Source organism: Hippopotamus amphibius, chromosome 1, assembly GCF_030028045.1.
Source record: "Hippopotamus amphibius kiboko isolate mHipAmp2 chromosome 1, mHipAmp2.hap2, whole genome shotgun sequence".
NCBI lineage: Eukaryota > Metazoa > Chordata > Mammalia > Artiodactyla > Hippopotamidae > Hippopotamus > Hippopotamus amphibius.
In genome coordinates this window covers 12,199,854-12,219,471 of record NC_080186.1, presented here as the reverse complement: position 1 = coordinate 12,219,471, position 19,618 = coordinate 12,199,854, and the positions used below count along the sequence as shown (strand labels likewise).

At 58.5% G+C, this 19,618-nt stretch overlaps 1 protein-coding gene across 1 annotated transcript; it reads left to right on the top strand.

The window, feature by feature from the left end:
- Positions 1–426: 426 nt before the first annotated feature.
- FAM131C (family with sequence similarity 131 member C) lies at positions 427–19,141 on the top strand. Its single transcript, XM_057699109.1, has 7 exons — positions 427–483; positions 13,149–13,264; positions 14,173–14,208; positions 14,474–14,567; positions 17,064–17,246; positions 17,508–17,618; positions 18,861–19,141. Exons 1-7 carry the CDS (start codon positions 462–464, stop codon positions 19,139–19,141), a joined length of 843 nt encoding a protein of 280 aa, XP_057555092.1. The 5' UTR covers positions 427–461.
- The last annotated feature ends 477 nt before the right edge of the window (positions 19,142–19,618 follow it).

Below are 19,618 nucleotides of genomic sequence, written 5' to 3'. Positions count from 1 at the left end.
GGGAGGCCGGAGGGCCAGAAGCTACCCCTCTGGGTCCCCTGCCCCGCTCCCCGCCCCCCCCCCCGGCCCCCGGGCGATGCTCACGCCCCACCCCCCCGGCGGGGCTGCGGCAACAGGTGCGCGGGCCGCGGGCGCGCTCCGGGGGGCGGGGCGGCCTGGCGGGCTCGGCGCTCGCGGCTCCGGGCGAGCGCTCCCCGGGGCCGCCCCGCCCGCCGTGCTGCCCGCGGTTGGCAGGGGCCGGGGCCGGGGCCGGGGCGGGCGCGGCGCGGAAGGCGGCGGCGGCGGTGGCGGGGACGGCCCGGCGGGAGCGGCGGCCGCGCCGAGCGGAGCCCCGGCCCCTTCCCCGCTCGTCCGCGCTTCCGCTGCGCCAGCGCCGCGCGTGAGCCCCGAGCCCGCGGAGACATGAGCGCCCGGCGGCCCCACGCACCCAAGGCGCAGCGGCCCGGCCCCGCGGCCCCGTGATGGGCTCCTGCGTGTCGCGAGGTGAGGGGGCCGCGGACCGTGCGGGAGGGAGATCGGGGGCCCGGGTCCCCGCGGCGGGGACGCGCGCACGTCCCCTCGGCCGCTCCCCAGAACCTGGGTGGGGGTGGAGGGGACGACCCGCCCTTCCCGGCCGAACCCCAGGGGACAGGGTGCCCCGAGGGGGACAGGGCGTGGGAGGGGGAGCAGCGCGGAGAGAGAGCGTGGGGAGGTCACCGCATCCCCAGCCCCGCTTGGAACCACACCCCACCAGGTGGCAGAAGCAGGGTCGCTTCCTTTCCAGCAGCCACACACCCCCTGCCGTGTGCCTCGGAGGGGACGGCGGCTTCTGCTTCCTCCTGGCTTCTCTGGAGGGCCTGTGGGGCACCAGGAGGGCCAGCAGACCCTCCTTCCCACACCCCCCAAGACACAGGCTTTACTAGCCCAGTGCCCCCTCTTCTGTCCCCTGACCCCGCGCCCCTGTCTTCAGCGTCCCTGAACCCCATTGTAGATGAACAGGTTATAAAGAAGGTTCCCCTTCCCCCACCCTCCTCCCTAACTCCTCATCCCCACCCCCATCCTCGGTCAGGGGACAGGAAGGGACAGAGACAGCTGATGTTCCCAGTAACCCCTGGGCTTTTGTCTCTGACGGGGCACTCGTCCGCTCTCCTCCTGTGCCTGAGCCCCATGGCTCTCCCCAAGGTGGTGCCGGGGGAGCCAGAGTGAGCTGCCCTGGGGGTGCGGTTGGGGGGTGGCTGGGACTTCCAGGCAGAGCAGGGGGATGGGCAGGTTGGTCTTTGGAACCCTCCCGCCACCAGTTTTCCAACAGTCTGCCGAGCAACATTGTAGAAGAGGTTGGCTGGGTCATTTTCCCACCCTGCTAACTTCACCCCACACGATGGGACCAGTTGGGGGGTGAGGTGAGGGTGTGACTGACGCCTTGGCTCCAGCTCTGCAGGCTGAAGCCAAACCCACTGACCCCAACTACGGCCTTGGGGGGGGCTGCCCCCTCATCCAGCACCCCCAGTGGCCTGCTCAGGTGTGGAGGGATGACCAGGCCTTGGGGAGGGGCTGGGCAGGCTCTGGGGGGGACCTTGTCCTGGGAGACGTTGGGGAAGGAGCACAACCCGTCCACCCATCCTCTGGCCTCTGTGGGGCTCTGCCCGTGAGTCCAAGTGGGATGTCGGGGTAAGTGGCTCAGGATGTCTCAGGAGGGTGTCAGGGCCGGGATCGGGGGTGGGGGGCAGGCTGTTTACTGACTCTTCATTGACTTGTTCATTCATGAAGCTGATGTTAGCATGACACCTACTGTGTGCTAGGCACTGTGTACACACACGCTGGGTGCCCAGAGGTGGTGAGCCCAGCACAGCATGTGCTCTGAGGCCTACAGTCTGGCCAGAGGGGAAGGTAGTATTAAGAGTGGAGAGTATTTAGGGTTCTTTAGAACCGACAGACTGTCAGTGTGTCTTCAGAAACCTCGAAGGCTCTGGGCAGGCTGCAGGTGTTGGGGATCTGGTGTTTCCTTGTGGACTGTGTTCCTCCCCCATCACTGGGCCATCCTGTGCCAAGTGCTGGAGGCCCAGCCCCGGGTGAGCTTGCCTGTGAGCTGCAGACCAAGGTCAAGATGCCAGGCGGTGTGAGGACTGGCACTGGGGCCCAGGTCCTCTGACTGCCCCCCCACACCTGGTGCTGGAACCCTCTGCCGTGCCTATCAGAGGTCACACTGGCCTTAGATGGGTCTTCTCCACCCTTCCTTCTAAGGCTTGTGCTCCCAAGCACCCCCTCCAGAGCTATTGGGTTGGCCAAAAAGTTCGTTCGGGTTGTCATACCATCTTATGGAAACCCTGAATGAACTTTTTGGTCAACCCCGTAGTTGTGTATTCTGACCTTGTCCGCCTCCTGGAGAGGTCAGCCCCCTTCCAGTCTCAACATGCACGCAGGCAAAGTGGATGCAAGTAGAGAAGGTGTGAGACCACTTGAGCAGAGGACAACCATTATCCCAGTACTCTAGGTTCTGAGTGGCTAAACCACTAAGTGCAGGCCACCCACCCTCTGGTTGTCACTAATACTCCCAGAGTGCTTACGGCTTACCGTGTGCTGGTGGGAACATTCAAGGCACAACTAGCTAATCTGGAGTCCATACTATCACAGTCCCCATTTTTACCAACAGCGAAACTGAGCAGAGCCCGGGGCTGTGTAGTTAAGAAAGAGCCAGAAGCAGAACTTGAACCCAGTCATGCTGACTCTGGAGCCTGGGCCCTTGTCCTCTGCACCACACAGCAGGCCCTCGGACCCAGGGCCAGGCTGTCCTGCTCCTCTCCAGCTGCCGGCTTCCCTGAGCCTCTGAGTCCCCACACCTGCACGAGTTGCTAACAGTAGCCCCCTTACTCCAAGCGCTTCCCTGTGCCAAGCGTGCAGCGTGAAGCCAGGCCAAGCATCGCAGGGCCTCCTGCTGATGCCCCTACCAAGCCCAGAGCCCCACACACAACCGGGTCCACCCCAGCCAAACCCCAGGTGCAGGCCACACCTGGGAGAGACCCCCCCCATCCCAGCATCAGGCAGCAGCTAGCTTCTGCGAGCCAGGCCTGGGAAGTTAGGAGTGCAGACTCTGGAGTCGGCAGCCTAGGTTCACACCCCTGCTCCGCTGTTCACTAGCTCTGCGTCTTCAGTAAGTTACGTAACCTTGTATCTGTATCTCAGTGTTCTCATCTCTAAAATGGGATAACACCGGTATTGATCTCTTAGGGTTCCTGGGAGGGGATTAAATGACTTAATTCACATAAAGCACTCAGACCACTACCTGGCGTGTTGGAAGCACTGTGTCAGCTGTCACTTTAATTGTTAATATTTATTATTTTCCTTCTGTGCAGACAGCCAATCCAGACCCTCTTGGCTGAGAAAGGGGAAGCTAGGGAGGCTTCGAGCACCATCCTGCCTCATGGGGAAAGAAGCAGGTGGCAAGCATTTGAGGTGCTGAGGACGAGGGGAAAGTGATTGGGACTAGATTAAGGCAACAAAACGCTGTTTCTAGAAGCTGTTTTATGTTCATCATCTACCTTTAAGCTACCATTTGTTGGATACTTATCCTGAGCTGCCTGAGGATCACTCGTCTGACCTCGTTAGTCCTCATTCAGCCCTTGGCGGGGGGCAGGGTGGGGGGCCCAGATGTAGGGCTCGGAGATGGGAAGGATCTTACCTGAGGTCACACAGCCAGGACACAGAGAGGCAGGATTTGAATCCAGGGCTGTGTGATCCCGGAGCCTGAGCACGGAACACCTGCCCTTTGCTTTCTCATGTCCCCCACATGCAGAGAGGTACCGAGAGTGTGGCCAGTGCTTAAGGAATGCAGTCCTCTGGAATAACTCCAGTGTTAGCATTCGGTCTGGGCTTTGCTGCCACCAATGGTGACAATCTGTACAGAGCAATCTGTGTCTGTCCAGCTCCAGGTCTCTCAGTGCCCGTCCTATGCCCCTAGCTGTAGAACCTCTCTGCCTGCCCCTTCCTGCCCCAGCCCGCTCCTCCAGACCAACCCATCAGCCTCCTGGCCCCACCCTGAGGTCTAGTGCACCCATGCTGGCGGGTTGTGAGAGCAGAAATTGGAGACTGAGGAGTTCCTTCTGGAAGGTCAGGCATCTGATTATGTCTGGGAGAAGGCACAAGCTCTAAAGGGACTGATCAGAGCCACCCCCAGTACTCAGGCCCACTGACTGTGACCCCTCCACCCCCAGCACACCCAGTCCTGTCTCACCTTGGCCCCAGCAGAGCCCATGAGCAGAGTCCCCCTGGGCACGGTGGGGAGACTGAGGAAGGGGTAGATGGGGCCTTGCCCTTTAGAAGCTCACAGTATGAGGAGGGAGACACAACCTTGCCCTTGGAGAGCCTGAGGACCCTCTCAGGAGATCAGCGCTGGTCAGTGGTTAGAGCACAAGCTTTGGAGTTTCAGATTGGCCTAGGTTTGACCTCATTTCAGACTGACCTCATTTCTGCCACCACTGACTAGTAGGTGACCTTGCAGAGGTGACTTAACCTCTCTGAGTCTCAGTTTCCCCATATGTAAAATGGGTGTAATAGTACCTACTTTACAGGGTTGTTATTAAGATTGAATCAGAGATAATGGATGAAAAGGCCTAGGATAGTACCTGACACATAGTAGGTGTTCAGTAAACAGTGAAAGCAAATCACTGTACACCAGACTTTGCCATTAGGGCTGCTGCTAAGGTAATAACCTAATCAGCTGAGGACAACCTAGGCAGGCTGCCTGGAGGAGGTAAGACTAGATCAGGGTGTTCAAAGAAAGAAGTTGGACCACAGGATGGTGGAGGAAGTAGAAAGGAGCTAGGTTGTGTGGAAGGTTCTGAAAAGGACGTGGGCCCCTTTGGGTGGTTCTGAGTTGCACCAACTCACTTATGGAGATCACTGCCATGGCCCTGGTGACCTGTAAACCAGTGTCCTGGGAGGTGGGGGTCACTTTGTCTCCTCAAGGCTGGGCCTCTGCCAGGTTCAGAGGGACAGACTGCAGCAGGGCAGTGACTCACAAGACTCACCCTTGGTGGTCTCCCTCTGCAGAGCCCCTCCAGGGCACGCTCCAGCCCTGGGGACAGGACCAGAGGGGTGGTGCCCGAGCTTTGTCTCAGGGTCCAGAAAGAGGATCTGAGGTCTGGGAAGGGAGGGGGACAGAGTAGCTGTCATTGATGGCGTGCTTGCTGTGGCAGGTGCTTTGTCCTCACAGCAACCTTTTCCAGTATTCTCATTTCATAGATGAGAACCCTGAGGCTCCCAGGGGCCGTGTGGCAGGCCCACAACCCAGGGCGGGACCGTGGAAGGAAGGCCTTGCCCGCTGTGTTCTCATCAGTGCAAGGCCGGAGCCTGGTGTGTCACAGCTGGGCGGCACCCACCCGGGGCATGGCTGGCTGGAGGACCACGTCATACGTCAGCCGCAGGGGTCCCGAGAAGCTTAGAGCGGGGGCCCGCGACTGTGCAGGGAGGGCCATCACGAGGGGCTTGGGACCCAGGCTGCTGCTCAGTTACTGTGTGCTTTCAAGAGGAGGTCTGCCCTCTCTGGGCTACTGAGAAGGAACAGGGTAAAGCCTGGGACTGCCATGTCCTCCTGGGGTGTGGAGCCCTGGGAGACACTCTGGGGAAGGTGGCAGCCACGATGACTAATGGACTGTCACGGGGCACCAAGGAACAGCTCAAGGGGCTGGGCTGGATCGCTGAGAAGGGGGTGAGAGGAATCTGGGTGGTCATGTGGCAGACTCGCCCAAGGAACGAGCAGAGAAAACCAGTGTGGGGGCTTTGCAGCCAGAGGGGTTTAGGTGAAACATCAGGGGAGTTGCCTGGGTGGCTGGACTCTAGCAGGTTAGGGAGCTGGCACGAGAGGGCAGGAAGCATCCTTGTACGCTCAGAAGCTCCCGTTGAAGGCAAGGGGATGGAGGGGACATCTAGACGATACCCCTCTCCTCAAAGGATCAGGATAGCCCCCTCCAGGCTGCCATGGCAACCTGTCACTTTCCGTGGCCAGGGCAGGTGGGGGAGGGGGCCGTCTGAGAAGGAGCTTCAGACCTTGAATTCAGGGGAGCAGGGTGTGGACTGGAAAGGAGGGGTACCCCCACAGCTCCCTTGGGAGAGGGAGGCACCCACAGGAGCAGAGGCTAGGAGTCTCTTCAGGATATGCCCCAGCCCCCACCCCACGTGAAATGCTGTGTTTTTCCAGTTGTCAGTGGTGACGTGGCTGCCGGTCCCAGCTGGGTGAAGAGCAGCCTGTGATTTCACCCTGGGCTGGTTCATTACCTGATGTCTCCATAGCAACCAGCCTGCGACATCACGGGGCCAAAGTCCTCAGGGGGAGAAGGCAGCTTTGGCAGAGGTACCTGCACCCCAACTGAGGTGGGGGGGGGGCAGGAAAGCTGGGGAGGGGCTGGGAGCCAGGAGTCCACGTCTGCCACCACGTCGACAAATAACCTTGTTCAAGTCACGTCTCCTCCAGACCTTTGATGTCACCCATCAGCTCCCCTTGCTCCCTGGCCTGTGGTTGCAGAGTTTGATGGAACAGCTTCGGGCGATGCGCAGGGGCCCGGAGATATTCCTGCACCCTTCAGAGTTCCCAGGCGCAGCCCGTAGCGAGCATCACCCTGTCTGCACCTTGTAGGCCCCGGCTTGGGCAGGCTGGAACCTTAGGCGTGTCACTTTCAAAGTGTTTTGACTGGACCCATAAGAATAAATATTTCACATCATGATCCAGTACACACACACAGAAAATTCTTCCTGTGTACACGTGTGCGTCTGTGCAATTTAAACAGAGGCTCCGTGAAATAAGACTTCACCTGTGTCTGTGGTGCATGCTGATATTTTCTATTCTACTCAATTCTATTTCATTCTTTTAAAATATGACCTAGTAAATTGCTTGCTCGACCCACTGAAGGTGTGTCCCCGGTTTGAACACCACCTCTAGGGGGCCTGGAACATGGCCTTCGTACACATGGAAACCCTGAAGCCCAGAGAGGGGCCGGACTCGCTCAGGGTCCCACAGCCGGGACTGGGGATGAAGAGCGAGGTGTGTCGCACGCTACGGGGTGCATGGCTCAGCCCCCACAGTCCCGCACTGCCTTCACTGCTCTTAGCGCCCAGGTCACTGAGCTCTGGATTCAGGGGGTGGGGGCGTCACCTGGCTCCGCTTCCCTTTTCTCCAGTGTTCACGCCAGACAGTCTCACTTGAACCTCCCTGACCTGCTGGCCTGTAACAGCCTTCGGGCAGATGGCAGAACCCTCTAGCCTCTTCTGGACACTAAGTGCAGCCCATCCAGTTTGGATGACAACTTTCATCTCACGTCCCACCCAGCGCTCCCCTTCTCCCCTCCGGCCGGGGTAGGCCACACCCAAAGGTCGTGGTCTGCTCTTTACTCTGCTGGCCTCCTTCTCCTCTCTGGGTCCCTTTCTCCTCTGACGTGGTGGGGTCTGGCATGAGGAACTTGAGAAGAAATGGCCAAGACATTTGTATCTGTCTGGAGCTCTAGTGGTCTCCCTTGGCTACCACTGGCTCACTGGTGAGGCCTGTGTGGTAGGCATCCAAATAGTCATTCCTTCGTTCTTACAGCAAACATTTAACGAGCACCTACTGTGTGCCAGGCCCTGGGCCGGTGCTGGGGCTAACGTGGCAGATGAAACAGTGTCCCAGCCCTCACAGAGCTCATGTTCTAGTGAGAAACCATGAATAAGGAAACAGACACACACATTGTGGAGTGATGGGTGTAAAACAGGGTGAGGGGATAGAAAGGGTCAGGTGTCATATTAAATAAGATGGTTGGGGGAGGCCTCGCTGAGGTTATAGCATTTGAGCAGAAACCTGAATGGAGTGAGGGAGTGAACCTGTATGTGGGAGGAGAGAGTCCCAGATGGAGGAGAGGAATGGCCCGTGCAAAGTCCTGAGGCAGAGACAGGAGTATGCTGGAGTGAGAGAGTGGGGAGAGGAGGGACGTGATGTGGGGGAAGGACTTCCCTGGCGATCCAGTGGTTAAGACCCCGCGCTTCCAATGAAGGCGGGGGGCAGTGCGGCATGAAGATTCAATCCCTGATCAGGGAGCTAAGAACCCACATGCCTCCAAAAAAAAAAAAAAAAAAAAAAGAATGAGGTGGGGGGGAGGGGCAGGGTCTCCCAGGTTAGCACACGTGAATTCTCCAGGGAGCCGTAGCTGGGGGCACCTCCCCACGACAGAGCCCACGTTGTGGGAGATCTGACCTGGCTTGACCTCTTCCAACCCCTGCCCAGCTCCCTTTTCCCCCTAAAGCGGTCTACCCTCTAGCCTCTTGGGGCTGGGGTCCCCTTGCCTGCAAGCAGCCTTCTTAGGTTACACTAGCAAGGCTCGAACCTGGCCCCTTCCTCAGTGTCTGCTTGACCCTTGCAAACACAATCCTTGCCATGATGGAGGTGGGAGGGCAGGCTGCCCCCGGTACCCCGGTCCCACCCCAGCCCAGCCCAGCCCTGCAGCAGCCCTCTCTCCCCGGTTATGGAGACATCCAAGGGAGGGGTGAGGAGGAGTGGGTGAGATGCTGGCCTGTCCTTTGCAGGCTTCCGACATTTCTGCAGGTAAGTCTCTGGGAGCCCCTCATTTAGCCCATGGGGAGAACTAGGTCGTCAGAGTCAGAGGGGGTTTGGTGGCTGGGGTAGCAGAGCCCGGTTTCAGCCACTTTGAAGAGGGTGTCTGCTTCCCCCATCCCACCTCCACCCCTGACAGTGACTTTCCTCAAAAGTGGGGCCCTCAGTTAGGACCCCAGTAGACAATTCCTGAGGAACAAGAACAGTCTACCTCAGCTGCCCATTTTACAGATGCGGAAACAAAGGCTTGGAGAGGCAAAGTCACTTGTTCAAGGTCCCATGGTAACACAGGGCCAACCCGGGATTTGAACTGGACAGTCTGGCCCCAGAGCCTTACCCAATTGTCTTAGGAGCCGTTCCTCAGGAGCAGACCCTGAAATGGGGATTTGGGTACAGCTGGAATGTGAAGCAAATCTTCCAGAGGAAACCAGGACAGGCGTGGAGAGAGCAGAGCAGAGGAGGCACAGCCAGGAAAAGGTGTCCATTGTCTGTAGGGGGTGGTCTCAGCCTGATCCCACAGGGGACTCTGGGTTGAAAGGGAAGCTCCGAGTTTTCCTCCCGAAACAGAGGAGCTGGGGCCCTGCCCCTCCACCTATGGGCCAAGGGCCGCTCCGGTGGCAGGAGCATCACTTCTCAGGTCGTTTCAGCCTCGTTGCCCGCGGGCAGCGCTCCTAGAAAGCTTCAGGTGCTGCCTGTTGAAAGCAAAGCACATGGGGCTGGGGCTGTGGGTGCCCAAAAACAAGACAAAGGGATCCACCGGAATCTGGGGGACTGGGCGGGGCACCCACCCATCCTTTGGCGCCCAATTCTTCCCTCCCTGTTAACCGCCAAAGTCTCCACGTCTCCAGTTCAGCCCACTCTCCCCTGTCCACCAGTGGCGCACCCAGCCCTGCATCTGGGGTTACCTGACACCTCCCATCTCCAGCCTCAGACCCTCCCTGGCCTCAGCTTCCTCCAGGAAGCCCTATATGCTCCCATGCCATCAGCTCATCCAGCTCTGCCCAGGTTGGCCCAAGCCGGAAAAGGGTGGTGGGAGCCAGCACGCAGGGCTGGACAGGCTGGAGGCCGGGACGAGTGTCCTGCAGAGCGTTCCCCTCCCTGCAGTGGCCCCGACACTGTTTGCTGCTTGCATACTCCTTCCAGACTCCATGGCTTTGTGCAAGCGCTGCCCACCCTGCTCCATCCTCACTATCTCCCCCCACACACCATCCCCACACCTGCCTAGACTGCCTACCTCCAGACACCCCCTCCTGGCCAGCTCCCCCCATCAGCTCTCCTGTGCAGCCCCCAATCCCCACCTGAACTCATGAAAACCCTTTTTGTGCTTTGGAAGAGGGTGAGCAGGTCAGGACTGCCGGCGACTGGCTGTGTGCCTGGGGCTAGTGACTTCCCCATCTGTGCCTCTGTTTCCTCACCTGCCAGGCTGAGCCATAGATTCCTTCCTCTCTAGGTCAGGGTGAGGACTCAACCATCACACCGGGAAAGGAGAGAGTAGAAAGCAGAGCAGTCCTCTGTTGCTGACATGCCCCGGGGTCAGCCGTCAGCCTTGTGTTTGGATGAGGGGCGGTGCGTGCGTAGTGTAGACGTCTGGCAGATGGATGCTCAGTGGGTGAAGGCGTGAATGGCTGTGTGCGTGGATGGCTGCGTGAATGAATGAAGGAAGGACCATCCCCCAGGTCTTCACAGAACTGGGCTTTTCTTGGTACCCAGGCTTCAGCTCTGAGAAGCCCTCTCCAGTCCCTCTCCAGTCCCCTCCGACTCACGCTCGCCCTCATTCTTTTCTGCATAGCTATTATCGTTACCTAATGGATCTTACTTACTTGTGAGTTTTTGGTTAATAGTCTGTCTCCAGAAACCATCTCCGTCTTCTTCACCGCCGTGTCCCCAGTACTCAGACCAGTGCATGGCATGTAGTAGGTGCTCAGCTAATGCTTCTCAGTGAGTGGAAGAGTAACTAAATGCATTAATCAAATGAATGATAAAGGTGTTCCCTGTCATCCTGCCGGGGTGGCGGAGTCCTCTTCAGTTCAGCCCAAGGACTCAGTCCGGTAATTCCAGTTGCTCCATTCAAGGTGTTCATTCGCTCGGCAATGACTGCGAACCTGCAGTGTGGTAGGCCCTGGGGGTGCATCAGTGGCAGGACGATCCCTGCCCTCCCCCGCATACACAGGTTTACCAGACATCCTGCACTAAATGCTGTAATAAAGGTGGAAATCATCCCACAGATGTTTACAGAGCACCTACTACGTGCAGGCAGGGTTCCAGGCTCTGGACGCAGAGCGTTGAGCAGGGCTGCCGTGGTCTCTGTGTCCATGGCGCTCACATTCGCTGTGGGGAGAGAGTCTGGACACTTACATAAACAGAAATATTAGGAGGTGATGACTGGGAGGGGAGTGACTGGTGGCCGGCGTGGGGACGGGGAAGGCAACAGTGAACAGGGTGGCCAGGGAAGGCCTCTCTTGAGCTGAGTCTGGGACGATGAGGTTCGGGAAGACCTGGGGAAAGAGTGTTCCAGATGCAGGGGAGCCGTCAGCAAGGACAAAGAACAAGAACAAGCTTGGCCAACTGAGGAGCAGCGAGGAGGCCAGAGTGGCTGGAAGAGTGTGCGAGGGGGCGGGAGGAGGACTGAGGCCGGGAACGGGGTGAGCTGACGTGTAGGGCCCTGAAGGCCACAGCAAGGGGCTGGCTCTACTCCTAAAGTGCGAAGGAAGGAAGCCGGGGCAGGTGAAGACAGTCTGACCTGGAACGTGACGTCCCTGCGCTGCTGGGTGGGGAGTGGATGGTGGGGCCAGGTGGGGAAGTGGGTGGCTGTTGGTGAGAGGGGGTGATGGCTCCCACCAGGGGGGCAGTGGTGGGAAGGAGAAGGATAAATCGGGAATGGAGGCTGGAGAGAGAGCCAGTGGGACTTGCTGGTTGATTGGATGGGGCTGGTGGGCAGAGTAGGGGAAGGCAGGATGCCAAGAAAGCTCCTGGATTTTTAGTTGGTACAGCTGGGCAGACCATTGCATCATTTTCTAAAACTGGGGAAGTAAAGGAAGAGGGACTTAGGTTTGCAAGTTCCGTTTTGCCCGGGTTTGCTTGGGATGCTTATCGAGCATCCAGGTAGGGAGCTGGAAATTCAGTCAACAGCTCAAGCAAAGAGTCAGGGCTGGAGGTGTAAAGGTGGGTGTCAGCCGCATACAGGTGAGATCTCCTGGGAGAGAGAGAAGGGAGGTGAGAAGGGGCCCAGGTGATGCGGTGTGGCAGGCTCAGTGGACGAGCAGTGAAGGAGGATGAAGAAGAAGGAAGTGGAGGTGGGAGGGAAGCCAGGAGAAGGGTGTGGCTGGAAAGGGAGGGACGGGTGGGCGACCCCCGTGTTCACTCTGGATGGCCACTGAAGATGGGGCTGGAGAAGTCACTGCTGAGCTTGGCCCCGTACAGGTTTCTGGCCGCTTGCCAAGGGCTGTCTCATGAAAGGCTGGTTGGAACCGGTGGAGGAGAAAATGGGAGAAGATGGGAAGTAGAGGTCCAACACAACCCTGTCTGGCCACGAAGCGGGCAGAGGAGTGAGCAAGGAGCAGAGGGAAGCAGGGGCCGGGAGAAGGTCTTTAAAGGGGGGCGGGGGGTGGGGGCTGGCCCCGTGGTGAGGGGACTCCATGAGGCAGAAGAGAGGAGAGAGGATGCCAGCAAAAGTCCCTGAGCTGAGAGGCACGGCAGCCCTTGCAACACTGATGGGCCAACTCTGCGGGGTGGGAAACACAGACAACATGGGAAAGAAACCACAGAGCCTTGCAGGGAGGAGGAGGGAGGCCAGGGACGGGACCCAGACCCTGGGTGGAGGGGCTGGTCCTGGACCGAGGGGGGGCAGTTCTTCCTCTGTCACAAGAGGGAAAGCAGACGATGTGGCGTGCAGACAGGGCAGTGATTTGAGGTGGAGAGAATGGGGTGATGCCTTCCAAAGGCCCCTGGATCACACGCCTTGAGGGCTGGAGAGAAGCCAGCAGCAGCATGCAGGGAGCAGCAGGGGCGTCAGGTTTGGAGGTTCGAGAAGGAAAGAGGATGAGGTAGTCAACCTCACAGGACACACACTAGCAGGAGTTAGAGAAGCGTAGAAGGATCCCTGGGTAGCGTCCCGTGTGAGGCCGGTGGGTACCGATTTAACATGACACCCGGGCCCAGCGACAGGCAGCTCGAAGGGTCCAGGCACAAAAAGCAGGTGGAGGGTTAGACTAAACAGGGTTAAGAGAGTCAAGGGCATCTGCAAAGGAGAGCTGGTAGGATATGCCAGCGAGTCCTAGCTGGGCCAGCAGGGAAGTGAGGACGTGAGGAGCTAGTGGAAGGTGGGAGAATAAATGGATTGGACGTCTCCATGAGGTCAAAAAAAAACGCTGGAGTGTGGGTACCAGAATTAGTGAAAATGGAGTAAGAAGCAGATGGGCACGTAAGCCCTGCTGAGGGGATCTGGCTGGACTCCTCACCTGCTATGGGCTTGATTCTGTTTCCTAAGCCATGATGTAATAAGAAAGTGATGTCCATCTCTCAGGACTGGCTTGAACCAGCTTCATAAGCAAGAGAGCTCTGGGCTTTTCTAAGTTTCTTCTGTCTTTCTTTTTTCCAGATTTGCTCACAAGTGCCCACAAGGAGTGCCCCATGCCCCAGGGCACGGCCCCCCTGAACCCAGACGTGCCCTCCAGCCGCACACCCATCGTGGCTCCAGACCACGTCACTGGCAAGGTAACCGGTCACACTTCATCCCTACCTTCACCCCCGCCTATGCCCTGGTTCCTGGACGGTGCCCTACAGCTCCCCACGGAGAGCAGAAACCATTGCAGCCTCCTCTCTCCCTGCTGAACTTGGCTACTTCCTGTGGAATCAGGGCCCCTCAGGGTTGGTATTCAGCTGGATGAAGGTCTGAATTGGGCTGCGCGTCCAAGGACTGAACCAGACCTATTTAGAAAAGCGAGTCCCACCCTGAAGGAGTTCCCACCCAGATTAACTCAGCCTTGCGGGTAAGATGTTCTGTTGCCAGCCCACGACTCAGGAGCTTGCACTGCCTTCTAGAGAGTAAAGGAATGGAAGTCTCATTCCAGCTGGATCAGGACGATCTTGCTAGCAGCCTCCCACCCTGGTGCGTGATTTCCACCTTTGCCCCAGAGGTTGTGGCTTGAAGCTACCAGTTGATATAGTTACCATTTTTTGTGTTTTTTTTTTTGAGCACATACCACATGCTAAGCGTTGTGCTAGGCACTTTGCCTACAGTGTGTCACTCATGCTTCAGCACCACTTGTGAGATAAATGGCATTATTGTCACCATTTTACAGAGGATGAACCTGATGTTCTGAGATGTTAAGTCACTAGTCTAAGGATACCCGGTTAGAAATGTTGGAGTCAAAGCCCGAGCCCAGGTCTGATCTATCCCCCGTACCCACGGCCTCTCCTGGCAGAGCCGCGACTACCCCCCGCCACCCACTCCTCTCTCTGCATGCCAGGGGACACCACGGCATGACCCATGAGTAGGCAGACCCCGACCTCGGGGGACACCAGAAGGCTGACCCTCACCACCACCCGGGCTCCAGGATTCGTGCCATCTGCTGGCACACGGCGCCAGGCCCTGCCTGTTCCTCTTTCTCCTCTTGTTTTAGGACAAACAGATGGATTTCTGTTGGGATCCTTGGCAGGTCAGTGCACCTGCCCATCCCCCGGTCTAGCCAGCCCCGGCTGACACCATCGCCCCTCCCTCTGCTGGGCCCAGCCTGGGCACACAGTGCTGCCAGCCCTGGGGGAGGGGGGCCTGATGGAAACAGGGCTGGGGATAGGTCTGTGGGTGTCGGCAGGATCACCCAGAGCCCCGAGGGTGGGTGGGGGATGGGGATGGCGGGGGCGGGGGGGAAGTCATCTTGCAGGTCTACCCCACCCTGCTCACCCCCCCTCCCCTTCCTACAGAGGTGCTTCCAGACCACCAACGGCTACCTGTCTGACTCCAGATCCTGTTCCAGCAACTACAACGTGGCAGCCCTGGCCACCTCGTCCCTTGTGGGTAAGCCACCCTCTCCTGCCCTGACGTTCACACAGCACCCCTCAGGCACTGGCTGTGGGAAGGTCAAATCTGAATCACAGCTGAAAGGATTGCGGCCCTGTTGGGTTCCGCATTTTCTAAATGCCAGGCTCCGTGCTGGGCTCTGCAGGTCTTAGGGTTCCTGCCCCCACCCCCACCATGGGTTCAATCGTTGGGGTCTCCAGAAGTGCTGAGGGGATGGCCCTGATTTTCCAGGTGTCGGCCAGGTGTGGTCTCCCTGCCTCTCTGCAGCAGATGAAAGCTGCCCTCGTGCCCGCTTGGGTTGGGTTCCCTAGAGGCAGACCGTGAGAGGGGAATTGTTGTGCTAGTGATTTACTGAGAAGGAAACCTGTAGGGAGCGAGGGCCGGCAGGATGGGGCAGGGAGGGAGCTCGGCAGAGGGGTGGTTGCAGAAGTCTCATCTTTCTCAGCCTGATCCCCCAGGGAGCTCAGGAGCGTGACTCACAGGTACCACACAGTTTGTGGCACCTTCAGGCCAGGTGGCTGATTTTGTATGATTCCTCTGTTGGTCTGTCATTGGCTGCCACCGGGGAGGGCTCTCCCACCTTCCGGGCATCTCTGGGTGAGGCAGCTCCCATCAGCGAAGGGCAAGGCTCCCAAGAAGGGCACGGGTGTGAGCCGGCAGCAGCCACACCTGTGGCAGTGGGGGATGGGCACCCTGGGCCACCGCAGCAGCTGCCGCAGGTCACCCAAGCACAGCCTTCGGGGCTCTTCTCAGCCAGCCAGCCTCAGCTCACAGCTTTGCTTCTGGTACCTCGGGCTCCCATTTCATTACATCCCTCACGGCTCCCCAGAAAGCCCTTGCTGCCCCCCCACGTTTGCCCCTGTCGTTTCCTCCACCTGAAACCCCTTCCCTCCACCTCACCTGCCCCTCGGGGGCCACTAAACCACCCCCTCCAGAAACCTTCTCTGGCTGCCAGCACTCCGCAACCGGGGCGGGGTGTCTCCCCCTTCTTTCCCATCTCCATCGTTTTCCCAGAGTTTTCTGTCTCAGTTTCCTCCGTGGGTGTCTTTCTTTCTTAAATATTACTACTCCTCACTTCCTGGCTTCTGGGACCCGTGACTCCCAGATCTGTGTTCTCAGCCTGGGTTAAAGGACATGCTGAATCATTCTTTTTTTTTTTTAATTTATTCACTTATTTATTTATTTTGGCTGTGTTGGGTCTTCGTTGCTGTGCACGGGTTCCTCTAGTTGTGGCGAGTGGGGGCTACTCTTCGTTGCGGTGCCCGGGCTTCTGATTGTGGTGGCTTCTCTTGTTGCAGAGTGCGGGCTCTAGGCGTGCGGGCTTCAGGAGTTGTAGCGTGCAGGCTCAGTAGCTGTGGCACACGGGCTTAGTTGCTACGAGGCCTGTGGGATCTTCCCGGACCAGGGCTCGAACCCGTGTCCCCTGCATTGGCAGGCGGATTCTTAACCACTGCACCACCAGGGAAGTCCCCTGAATCATTCTTGACAACCTTCTGTCTGTCAGCTTCCGCACCCGACCAGTCTACTCCCGAGAACCCCTGCAGGCCCTCCTCCCCATCTGCCCAGCCCTGTCCTGGGTCTCTCTGGATCACCTCCGATGGCCCCTCCTGTCCCCCTGTCTCCACCCTTGGCCCCTAATTCTCTAATGAGGATGTTCTTCCTAAACAACAGAGGCCACTCTCCTGCTCATTACCCTGCTGTGGCTCTGCATTGCTCTAAGGGGAACAGCGGCGCCCTCGGTCTGGCTCTCAGCCCCCAGTCTGGCCCCTGTTGGGCTTCCCAGCCTCTCCTGCCGCCCTAGTCCTGGTGTTGCCCCCCATGTCTTGCCCCCTGGAATCATGCCAGACTCTTCCACGCCTTCATCTTGCCTCCAGTCTTGCCTCTGTTTCTCCAACCCAAGCTGCCTTCAAAGCCTGACTCCAGTCCACCTCTTCCAGGACGCCTTCCCTGCCTGCTACAGGTCTCACCCTCCGCAGAGTGGGCAGTGTCCTAGGCCCAGGGGCTGCTCTCTCAGAACTTGTTAACTAATGGATAAAGGGAGGGCTGGGTGGCTCTCAAACGGATCCTTGAGTGGATGTCCTTGAACAGAAGGGTCTAAACGTGCTCAGAAAGGGAATGAGGGGTGTGGCAGGTCTGGAGAAGAAGCACCAGGTGGGCAGGAACGTTGACTGGGGGCGGGACCCTGGGGAGGGCGTGGGGTCTGCAAGGGGGTGGGGAGCATATATGTGAGGGAGTCTCAGGGTGTGGGAGGATGTGGGGAGGGCGGGGAGTGGGCACGAGGCAGTGTCTGGGCAGGAGGAACTGGACAGGAACTGGACTGTGGGTGTGGGGCTTTGAGGACGTGGGGCACTGGGTGAGTGCAGAAAACTGAATGGATGTGGGGCACAGGCCACTGGCTGGGCCCGAGGTACGGGGGGCCTGGGGTATTGGGGGTGGGGCCCTGAGCTGGGCCTTGGGTCGGAGCCATCACTCAACTGCCCTCAATTCCGCCAGGAGTGGTGCAGAGCATCAAGGACCACATCACAAAGCCCACGGCCATGGCACGTGGCCGCGTGGCCCACCTCATCGAGTGGAAGGGCTGGAGTGCCCAGCGGTCAGGCTGGGAGCTGTCCCCAGCTGAGGACGAGCATTACTGCTGCCTCCCAGACGAGCTGCGCGAGGCCCGCTTCGCCGCAGGTCAGGGCTGGGGAAGGGGCGCTTGGGGATCCGGACTGGCCGGGGCGCTGGTCCTTGGGGAACCCAGGGTCACCACCTGGGCATTGTGTGGGCAGGGAACCATAATGCCATGGGGTGGACAGGGCACTGGTGGACACTCTGATCACCCGAGCGTGGAGGGGCAGCCCCGAGAGACACCGTCTGGTGCCAGCCCACCCTGACACCCGAGGCCACCCCCGCCCTCTGCCCGTGCCCCCGCTGAGCCGGGTCTGTCCCCCACAGGGGTGGCCGAGCAGTTTGCCATCACGGAGGCCACACTGAGCGCCTGGTCCTCGCTGGACGACGAGGACCTGCACCCGGAGAACAGCCCCCAGGACATCATCCAGCTGCAGGGTACAGCCCGGTGGGCGCCAGGGCAGGCTGGGGGCGGCGGAGCTGGGGCTGCACGCCTGCTCTGCCCCCTAATGCCCTGTGACCTCAGACGAGCCCCTCCGCCCTCAGCCTTGGTTTTCCTTTATCTGAAAAATGGGGCTGGTGATCCTCGCCCTGGCCATTGCCCAAGGAGTGCCAGGAACATCAAGGAGAGAATGATAGATAGATGATAGATAGACAGATAGATGATAGATACATAGATGGATGATAGATAGATGATAGATAGATAGATAGATAGATAGATAGATAGATAGATAGATAGATAGGTAGATGATAGAAAGATAGATAGATGGATGATAGATGATAGATGGATGATAGAGATAGATTTAGATAGATGATAGAGATAGATAATATAGATGATAGATAATAGATTTAGATAGATAGAGATAGATAATATAGATGATAGATTAGATAGATAGATGATAGATAGATAGATGATAGATAGATGGATGATAGATAATAGAGATAGATAGATGATAGAGATAGATAGATAATAGAGATAGATAGATGATAGAGATAGATTTAGATAGATGATAGAGATAGATAATAGAGATTGATAGATAGATGATAGATAGATAACATGAATTAAGTGCTCGGTGTGCTAAGTGCTTTACATGTGTTATTTCACTTTATCCTTATGACAGCTCTAGAAAGTAGGTGCTGTTATTGTCTCCATTTCACAAATAAGGGAAACTGAGGCATCAGGAGACGCGCCTCAGATCACACAGCTAGAGGTATCAGAGCCAGGACCTGAACTTTAACACCAAGCACAATCAACCACCTTCCTAGAGCCCAGGTTACTACTGAGGGCTTCCCCAGGTCCTGGGCGGCGCCTGCACACCCACTATCTTGTTCGCTCCTCCCCGTGACCGTGAGGGGAGGGAAGGGAGCGGAGGCCCGGGAAGAGCACGGATTGTCCCAATTCTCAGAGCACAGAGGGATTTGAGGCCAGGCAGGCTGGCTCCAGAGCCTGCTCTTAACTATTCTGCTCACTGCCATCACCACACCGTCACCCCCCAGGGAGAAACTGGGGCTCAGAGAGGGTCAGTGACGTGACCAAGGTCACACAGCTTGGCAGTGGCAAAGCAAGATTTGGAGGCAGGTCTTCTGCCCCTCGCCCTCCCTCCCTCCCACCCCCAGAGAGGGTGAGGGCAGGGTCTTCCCAACTCCATTCCTCACCCCCACCCCTCTTTGCTTTTCCAGACCTGGAGAGCATCTACCTTCAGGACGGTCTCCTAAGTGTCCCCTCTCAGGATGACAGTCTTCTGGCCTTCTCCTCCCCCGGCCTCTCCCCCGATGGCTGGCCCTCACCGGATGAGCCCTCCACCACAGCCTCCGGCCCACAGCCCCCCAGCCCTGAACAGCAGCACCGGCAGCGCCTACCGGGAGCCCCGGGGCCTGAGGGTGGGGCCCGCCTGCAGGGCTCCCTCCCCTCGGTGGACAGCGGCTCCCTCTGGGAGGAGGACGAGGTGTTCTATAACTGAGGCGGGGGCTGGAGCCTGCTCGCGTCGTGACGTTGCCTGGCGGGCAGCCCAGGTGTGTCAGGACCCCAGGGTCTGGCTGGGCATCTCTTGACCCCTCAGGGCAGGCACAGGGCGGGTGTGGCAGGGACCTGGGCCAGCATTCCTTGGGGAGCATTCCATGCCTCCGTGGACCTGCCCCCAGCAGCAGGAGCCGTAATTCCCTTCTCCCTCTTTACTCGGCTCAGGCGGGCACCTTCCCCTGCAGAGTTTCTGCTGTTGATGAGCTCGAGGACTCTCAGCAGACACCAGAGCAGGCTGCCCAGGAGCCAACAGCCAGGTTCCAGGCAGACAACCACGGAAGGGCCCGGGAGACCCGCTGAGAGTGGGGTCTGGGGACCCTGCCTCGACCCTAGGGCTCAGTCCCTCCCCCTCTCCCCCTGTGCTTCCCACCCCACCATGAGAGGCGGAGTAGCCTCTTCCGGTAGCTACCATCTGCTC

Bases quoted from the DNA above. Each gene is read 5' to 3' on its own strand.
- FAM131C (XM_057699109.1), top strand. From the start codon at position 462: ATGGGCTCCTGCGTGTCGCGAG. The intron at 17,247-17,507 runs GTCAGGGCTGGG...TGTCCCCCACAG, and splicing joins CGAGGCCCGCTTCGCCGCAG to GGGTGGCCGAGCAGTTTGCC. The intron at 17,619-18,860 runs GTACAGCCCGGT...TTGCTTTTCCAG, and splicing joins GGACATCATCCAGCTGCAGG to ACCTGGAGAGCATCTACCTT.